The sequence below is a fragment of the Polistes dominula genome, unplaced genomic scaffold, assembly GCF_049000335.1.
Source record: "Polistes dominula isolate Pdom_NZ unplaced genomic scaffold, Pdom_raw_medaka contig_49, whole genome shotgun sequence".
NCBI lineage: Eukaryota > Metazoa > Arthropoda > Insecta > Hymenoptera > Vespidae > Polistes > Polistes dominula.
In genome coordinates this window covers 1133246-1143060 of record NW_028300914.1, presented here as the reverse complement: position 1 = coordinate 1143060, position 9815 = coordinate 1133246, and the positions used below count along the sequence as shown (strand labels likewise).

Below are 9815 nucleotides of genomic sequence, written 5' to 3'. Positions count from 1 at the left end.
AACCAACTTATTTCTCTATTATACAGATAATATTGTTCATTAGCACCGTTTAACGCTAATTAATGTGTGTACGTGTGTGTTTTATCTTTGTATTCAACATCAAATCGAATCGTATGTATTTGAGATAGGTCACACGTGTGACACTGTAAATTAACACATTGCCAGCTGGCGACCTAAGAGACATTTTTAAGCCTGAGCTTTAATGTGGTATAACAAATGAAGATTGGCGTAAACATGGCAAGTAAATACAAATCAATGTGTAAGACACTCATACCAGCAAAAAAAAAGGGCAGCTACTCAAAGACAGTCTCAGAAATTGGGGCCAGGGCGCTCAAGCGACAGTCTCAGAAACCGGGGCCGGGGCGCTCAAGCGACAGTCTCAGAAACTGGGGCCGGTTCTGTGTCAATGTGTTAATTAATTAGTCATTAAAAAAACAGAAACTAGTGCAAAATGAAGTGAAATTACTCAGCACATGTATACTGTAATATGAAATTCAATTGATTCGATTTACGTTGTCATTCATTCATTTATTTTTGTTCAACGGTGCAATAATTCGATACAGAGTTTTTTTTTATTTATTATTATTTTAATAAGGGAAGGGCACTCTTAGATATATCACGTGTATGTATTATTATGTTTCTGACTATGATTATTTTTTCTTTTTTTTTTTTTTTTTGCACATGTTTCTTTACGTGTAGATATTTGTATATATATATATATTATATACTATATATGAATATTTGCTAGAGAACGTACGATAAAATGATATATCATCTCATATCTTTCTTAATTCTAATACAATTGTTATTTTCTTACTTTATTTTCTCTCTCTCTCTCTCTCTCTCTCTCATTTTTTATTTGTTTTTCTATTCTATAATAGAGGGAAGAGGGTTCAGAATATATTTCGGCGAGGTTACGATGAAAGCATTCGTTAAACAACGACAAAAGTGCGAATTATTCTTATCGTGTTTAAAAAAAAAAAAAACAAAAAACAAATGCAAATAATAAACTATATATGATCAATGACATATATTATATACTTATATATATATTTATGTAATATGATGTATATAGTCTTAAGAAATAAATTATTAATTATATAAGAGAGAAGTAAATTATAAATGCTCGAATTTTCAATGATTTCATCGATTCTTACTGTATAATTAATGTTTCTTTATGAAATGCTTCGTTTTTTAGTTTGAAATAAATGAAAAAAGATGTATAAGTGTATAAATAGGCTTGTGTCTGCATAATATAATATAATATAATATAATATAATATAATATAATATAATATAATATAATATAATATAATATAATATAATATAATATGTTTATAGGCCGACGAGTTATTGACAAGATTGATAAATAATTGTTAATTTTTTTCAGTAATAAAAAAATCGTGAAATTTAGTAAGAAAAAAAAAACAAAACAAGTAATGCTTTGTTTTGTGGTAGGATTATAAATATTCCTTTTTTGAATTTCGATTAAAAGATACGCTGTATATGTATATGCTATATATACCTATATGATAACGATATATATAGATATATATTTATATAATGTGATAACGATAATATATTATAAATAATGAACGGTATGTTCCATAAAATCATTTTTACATGATGGAACACCGTTTAACGTTGTACCTATTATCTTGGTCCACGTTGTTAACGCTAAGCACCTTTAATAATCTGTCGGTGTCCTTAAAACCGTGTCTGCCATTTTGTTCCTGTTTCATTAACATCATCGTAGTTGTTTTCTTTTTCTTCTTCTTCTTACATCTTTTAGCCTGAGGTAGGGTAAGTTCTAACATTTGTTCTAATCTAAGTCGAATCGGCCATGTTATTTCTTCCTCAACGTGTTCTTCATCCTCGTAAGCATAATCCGACATGTTTGAAGTACCTTGACGTAATTGTTGTTGTTCATGCTGTTGCTGTTGCTCTTGTTGCTGTTGTTGTTGTTGTTTTTGAACGAGTTCCTGATGACGTCGTTGTTGTTGTTGTTGTTGTTGTTGTTGATTTTGATGGTCCTGTTGGTGATAGAATTGTTGATATTGACGATGATGTTGGACGGTGTAACCACTGGTAATCAATTTTTTCGGTTGTACGAAAGAATCGTGAACGCGTACTGGCCTAGCTAGGGACGATCTTTTTCTAGCTGGTGTCAAATGAATCTGATGATTCCTCGATAGATATTTCATTAATTGGTCATTGCTACGAGCGTTGTAATAACGTCTCGATGAGTCATTATAGGGTGTTAACATTCTATTAGAATCTTTACTCTTGATCGAACAATTGTCCAAATTAGTTATTGGACGTTCCTTATTGCTACTACCATTGATCATGCTCTTAGCATTGATATTCTTGTTACTATTATTACTGTTACTAGTGTTACTATTATTATTTTTGTTACTACTCTTGGCATTATTTTTAGTATTATTATTATTATTACTATTACTATTATTATTAATATTATTGTTAATATTACTATTATTATTATTATTATTGGTAACGGTGTGACGACATTGCTCGGCACATTGGAGACAATCGTAATACTTTTCAACGACGCTACGGCGCATCGGATTAGCAAAATGGCTGCGAAGATTAGCGCAATGTTGTAGTTCGCTCGTCATGTTCATGCGAGTGCCTTGATAAGGTTGCTGTCACACCTCTTGAAGGTACATCAATGGACAGAGGGTTTCGTTGTACAATACGTCACCCTCTTTACCGATATGTTCGGCCGATCTAACGTCAGCCGCAAATCTCACCATAGCAACACCATCAACTTCTTCCCCAACTTGGATGACGATCTATGAACAATCATTGAAATTTGATCAGATCATTCAATTGTCTTTCATTATTTGTTTTGTTTTGTTTTGGTCCCTTTTTTTTTACCTGATCTCTCAATAAAGTAATCTGATCTTTAAGTTGCAGGTTACGTGTAACCTGAAGAGTCTTTTGGCCAGATTCAACTCTCATGACGTAAGCACTGGGAAAATATCCTGCACGACCACCAAGACATTTACCCTTCCACCAATCTTTCTCAGATTTATCGATTACAGTTACCTTGTAGCCGGGCCTACAAAAATTCAAACCATTACAATATATCTTTATCTTACAAGTATATGTATATTATATTTCTAATGAAGATGATTCTCACTTTAAGTCCAGTTCGTCGCGATGACGTGCTTCGAAATTGTACAATACAACGTAAAGATTATTAGGAGGAAGTACACGTTTTCCAGGTGGATTCATATGATTTTGATTATTTGGATGTGGCGAAGGACAAGGTGACGTGCTAGCAGAAGAATAACATTTGTCATTCTCGTCTGGTAATTCAACGCTAGACGTTCTTATGGCACTCCTTATGTGTTTATGCATAGCATGACCTTGACCTGGACTGCATGGAGCTGCGAAGAAGATCGGTTAAATATTCTGTCTCTGCAGGTATCATACGTATCAACGCGTGACGAGGAAAAATAATTTGCTTATTCTCATAAAGAAATAAATTCGTATTATTCTAAATAAAAAAAAGTGATATCAGATTTCAAGTGTTTTGTTTTGTTTTTTGTCTACTCACATAATCTATTGATACTTCCACTGTCAGAATGTCTAGGTGGGGTTGATTCTCTTTGACCAGAAGTATAATAATCTCTTGGACGATGACGTACGTGTGCTGTACCTTCCGGTGAATCCAAACTGAGACTCTTCATTCTCAAATTCAATCTCTCGCGTCTACGTTGAGGGCTATGCGGTGCTTTACATTTCGTTATAAGCATTATTATTATTATTATTATTATTATTGTTAATCAATTGTACGATATTTTCTAATTTCATTTCTATTAAAAAAGAAAAACAATCGAAATTTTATTCTTTTATCCAATGATATGTTTCATCGACGTTGACGTTCATTTTTGTTTTTCTTTTCTAACGATGATTCATCCGTGTCACATTTCAATTGCTCTTCAATTCTTTAACTTTTTCTTTTTTTTTTTTTGAAGTGAAAACTTCATTAGAATGGGTGTTGTAATTTGAAAAAATGTAACGGATCGGTACGCAACGATGTAACGGAACGGTAGGCGGCTATGTAACGGAGCGGTGATGGGAGACGATGAAAATAATGAGCCGCGTTACTAAATTAGAAGATTCTTTCGAAATTTAGTTTCTTTTTTTTTTTTTTTTTGAAGGTTTCACTTCTAACACGTGTGATCCTGCACCCATGTTTTTATTTTTTCTGTTGGTTATATCAAAATTTTTATTTGAACGTTAACGACGACGAAATTGAGACATAACAATTGCTAAGTCTTTATCACTATTTTCTTATTTTTATTTTATTATTAATTGTTCTCACTATACCACCTCCATCTTTTGCATGTACAAACGAACAAATAACAAATTCGTACATATTTTGAAGAAGAAGAAATAAAAATGAAAATTTAATTTTTTTTTTTTTTAAGGGACACGACTCCGAGTTTATAGAAAAATAGTGAAAGATAGTGAAAAAAAGAAAGAGGGGGCGGCTTTTTTGTGACTTATTTTTGTCTTTTAACAAATTACAGGAAAATATTTTATTTACAATATTTACATATATATATATAGATAACCGATAGGTTCAGGTAAAACGTGTGTGATAATTTTATTTAATTTATATGACTCTTACCTCTCGCACATTTCAATTAATTCAATTAATTTTCATCGACGTTCGAAAATTATTGAACAAATTCAATAATGAATTGTTATTTATTATATTTATTAGAAATAAATTTTATTTAGATAAAACAACAATTAGATAAACTCGAAATAATTTGGTGTTATCTAAAATATAACAAATTTATATCAAATACAATTATAATCAATTATTATCTTGCAAAAAGGAGTTTGATTTACGTATATTTATTTAATCTGATAACAGGCTGTTTATAATAATCTCTTTATGTTCATTTAATAAGATTATTTGCATATATATATATATATATATATATATATTGTGTGTGTGTATACGTTTGTGTGTTGTATTATATTCTACACTTATATATTAATAGAGATAGAGAGGATCAATTAATTATTAGATAATTGAAACGCTTTTAATTAATTTGATGAAAGTTGTGATACGATAGAAACGTGTTAAGATCTTATAATAGTTATTCGATTAACGATGCCTTCAGGATAATCAGGATAACCACACAAACTATCCTGAATATTAAACTTTGTTAATGCTTTCCTGAATAATCCTGAAAATTTGAAGAATTTCTTGAGCTTGTGAAGGAAACTTTTGTAGGTGGAACTTTTTTCATGGTAAATTTCTAACAGTGTTACAAAGTGTGTGTTTTATATACACATGTAAAATTTGAAAATATTTATATCATAATTGTTCGTGGTATTTATTAAATTATTTATCAAAATATATATTTATAATTTTCTTTTTTTTATATCTTTTCGTAATAAAATTAATGACACCATCTTGAAATAATATAATCTCGAGATAATATATATTATTATATTTATAATTATATATTAATATATAATATATCATCGTCTTTTGTTCCTTATTGTAAATAAATTTTAAATAATAATAATCCTTTTGTTTAAAAGTTATATTAGAAAATTGTAATCATTGCAATTACCAATATCAATACACAAACACACACACACGATACAAATTATTTCAATAATTTTCTCTCATTTTGTATTTTTATTTTTATTTTTAAATAATAATATTATCTTAATAAAATCACAAATTGATGTGTAACAATTTCATTAGAATTGAAGAAACGTTTTATTATCTAATTTGAATTGACTAAAATTGAGATCGTGTTAGGACAGAGCCATTTCTAATGGTAAAATCTGTTCTATCCATCATAGAACTTCATAGAACTTCAGCTTTAAAGCGTTTCCCATCCTGATGAAATCAATTAACCATACTCTCTATAAAGATAAAGAGAGATAGATGTAGAGTTTGAACATTGAACATAGAACCCCTAACAGAATGCTGTCACCTCGAATGCTATACAAAAGGTATACTGAACCTCGTGTATGAATTATCGATCGTTTTAGGGAGGGTCAAGTGTTGGATCTTTGATGATGACGATGACTATGTGAAGAGAATACCTTGTTGATGATTCTATTATACCTATCTTTCTCTCTCTCTCTCTCTCTCAATCTATTTTCCCTTCCTGTCATCCCTAACCCTTTACTTTTTTTATTCTTTTTTTCATATCATATTCATCATACTTTTTTTTTCATATTCTTAACAACACTGGACTCGTTCATGTGTCAGAAGATTGGTGTGTATGTATGTTTGTATATTTATATTTATTGATCATTATATTTTATTATTGTTCGTTTCTGATTATTTTTTGTTGTTGGTATATCAACGAGAAAACATTCCTAATGTGGGGATAGATGATTCAAAATAAAAGAAATGAAAAAAAGAAAATTGAAAGAACAAAATATTTAACAAAAAGGAAAATATATATACACATATATATATTATATTATAATAATTAATATAATTAAAATATTTTATTAATATAATTATTATAATATATATAATATTATTATTATTATATAATATAATTTACAATATATTATTATATACACATATAATATATATAATATTATTATTATTATATAATATAATTTACAATATATTATTATATACGCATATAATAATATTATATATTATTATTATATAATATAATTTACAATATATTATTATATACACATATAATAATATTATATATTTTTATTATACAATATAATTTACAATATATTATTATATACACATATAATAATATTATATATTATTATATAATATAATTTATAATAAAATATAATATATAATACATTATTATATACATATAATATTATATATATTATTTATATTATATATTTTATTATTATATTTTATAAAAATAAATTGTATTTGTGAAGGACTGCCAGGATTCGAACCCGCGATATCGCGAATACGAATCTGAGACTCTAGCACCGAGCCACGAGAACAATTCTTTACTATAATATATATATATATATTGTAATATATATAAAAATTGTGTACTCGTGCACATATGTAATCGATGCATCAATATGTAAACGATATGTTAAATATTTATTGTTAAATATATTTTGGTTTTTTTTTTCTTTCCATATGTGTACGTTACAAATAAAACAAAAGGGGTGTAAAAGGGGAGCAAAAGAAAGAATGAAATAATGAAAGAAAGAAAAGAAGAATGTATGCATGTAGTTTCGATCGAGGGTCATCGTCTCCTGTTGACGCTCAGCTCTCTGCGCATAATCGGAGTCTCTGGTGACCTCGACGACGAGGTCGAAGGTGGTGACTCCTGGGTCATCAACACCAGCGGTTGTCCGAATGGACGCGTGCCTGACATGGATCCTCCGCTTCCTCGTCCTAGCCAATCGAATTATCCCAACTTTTTGTCTTTTGTTTATTACTTTTCTTTTTGTTTTGTTTTGTTATTTAATTATTTTTAGTTTATTACTATTTACTTGATATTATTATTATTATTATTTTTTAGTTGTTCTTGTTTTTTTTTAATTCAATTTAAGCAAATTAGAAATATGGGGAAAATAATATTATTTATTCCTCCACCCTCTTTCACACAAAATAAATCGCCATTTTGTAGTATTGAAAAACTAACCTAAGATTATCTTGTTTTATTTTTTTTTTGAAATATACACACTATTTTTTGGTATTATCTATTAGTGATCACTTTTTGTTTTAAGATATAGAAAGCAAATATTATCATACGGTTGAAAAAATAAGCAACAATAGCAGCAGCAGCAGCAACAACAGCAACAGCAGCAACAACAGTAGAAGATGATGATGCTATGACGGTTATAAATGATTCCTATTTAAATATTTCTTTAACCCTAAATTATATTTAAATTATTATCTAATGAAATTATAACGTCGAGTATGTTGATGATGGTGTCGTTAATCTTATGTTAAAAGAGAGAGATTATTATTATTACATATTAAATTTATGGGGGGGTTGTTCTTTTACTTTTATGTAATATCAATCCTATTGTTATTTCAAATTATTCGTATGTATTTTGAGGTTATTAATTTACTATTCGAACGTCGATGAAGATTATTCATATATTATGCATACGATTTGTTAATAATAAACAAAAAATGTTTTTATATGTTTTTTTTTAAATGTGGGTTTTGAAGGAGAGATAGATGTTGTGGGTTGACTATTTGTATTGGGATCTCTAGCACATGATTACGCTACCTGGTGGCTAAATTCAAAATTAGAGTAGATAGGTTCGAATTGCTATTACTATGCCACGCCACGCCACGCCCCTGCCAGTGATCCCAATATTTATTTCTTTTTTTGGGTTTTTTTTTTGTTTTTTATGGTTTGTTTCATTTTTATGAAACGTTTTACCTGTTACATATCGGGGGGCAGAGTTTCACGTTGTAAATTAATTTCTCTTTTAGAATTATACGAAAAATCTATTCGATGTAATATTCTTTGTTCGATTATACAATTCATTCTACGATTGAATTGTGTAAAAAAAAAAAAAAAAGAAAATACAAAATACAAAATACACGAGATACTTTTTACAAAGATAATAAGATAATAGTATGGAAGTTGATGATGATAGTACAGAGAATAGATAATTTATGCTACATTTCTCTCACCACGATGCGTTATATCACACGAACGTAAATTGCGTTTCAATAGATTATTATTATTATTATTATTATTATTATTATTATTATTATTATTATTATTATTATTATTATTATTATTATTATTATTAGACTTAGTTAATCTATGCATGTGAAAATTATCAATGACGTCAAACACTTTCTCACCTAGTTGCAATCAATCGTGATAGAATCAAAATTCAATTTGATTTTAATACGTGAGAAAATATGTCCATCATTGGATACATGTACAACGTGTACGTGTGTATACGTGTTTAGAATATATTATTCAAATTTATCATAATCATAATCATTGAAATCAAATTGACAATGTACTTCAGAATTCTCAAATCTTCTCAATTTTTATTCAACAGAAATGGTAAGAACAGAATTTAGGTCGAGTCATAAATAACTTCCATTTTTTATGAGACAAATGCACTGATAAGTGCAACACACCTTTCATGGAGTTTTTTTTTTTTCTTTGCACTCTTTGCAATTGAATTCTCATCTATACAGTGATATTGAAAATTCGTTTGTTTCGGTGACTTATAGTAGGTAAATACGAAAAATAGATTCTACATAGTCTACATCGGAAGTTATTTATGACTCGATCTAATATCAGACATAGATTGAATTCTAATAGATATGAATATTTGTAATAAAATATGAAAATTAAGAAAATATTGACAAATGTATTTAACGTTCGTGATTATTTAACGCTTCATGGGGGAGAACTTGAAATAGAGGAAGGAAAGTGAGTAAGAGAGAAGAAGAAGTAGAAGAAGAAGAAGAAGAGAAGAAGACAAAGAAACAACAGAAAATAGAATTAAAAATTCTAAATATATATATATATATATATATTGTATACAAAGAGAGAAATAGAAAAAGATACAGAAAAAGATAGTAAGATAATTATTGAAAAAAAAAAAAAATCAAGAAAATGATAGAATAATATGACGAGTCATGTCCCCAGGTGTTTAAAAAAAAAACCAGAGAATGAGACAACTACATATATATATATATATACATATATATACATATATATACATATATATATTTTTGTTTCAATAATTTATCTTCTCATTCATGAAATAAGAAGAAGAAGAAGAAGAAGAAGTAGAAGAAGTAGAATAGAA

The 9815-nt window shown here is 28.2% G+C and overlaps 2 protein-coding genes across 2 annotated transcripts in view; both read right to left on the bottom strand.

The window, feature by feature from the left end:
* Positions 1-832: 832 nt before the first annotated feature.
* On the bottom strand, positions 833-2641 carry LOC107066857 (uncharacterized). Its single transcript, XM_015321867.2, has one exon. It carries the CDS (start codon positions 2639-2641, stop codon positions 1619-1621), a length of 1023 nt encoding a protein of 340 aa, XP_015177353.2. The 3' UTR covers positions 833-1618.
* Stacl (SH3 and cysteine-rich domain-containing protein) overlaps positions 2598-9815 on the bottom strand; it is a 61698-nt gene continuing 54480 nt past the window's right edge. Inside the window, 4 exon segments of the mRNA XM_089169962.1 lie at positions 2598-2812; positions 2898-3081; positions 3163-3412; positions 3583-3759. Of these exon segments, the coding sequence (XP_089026088.1) occupies positions 2666-2812; positions 2898-3081; positions 3163-3412; positions 3583-3759 (758 nt within the window). The 3' untranslated portion in view covers positions 2598-2665.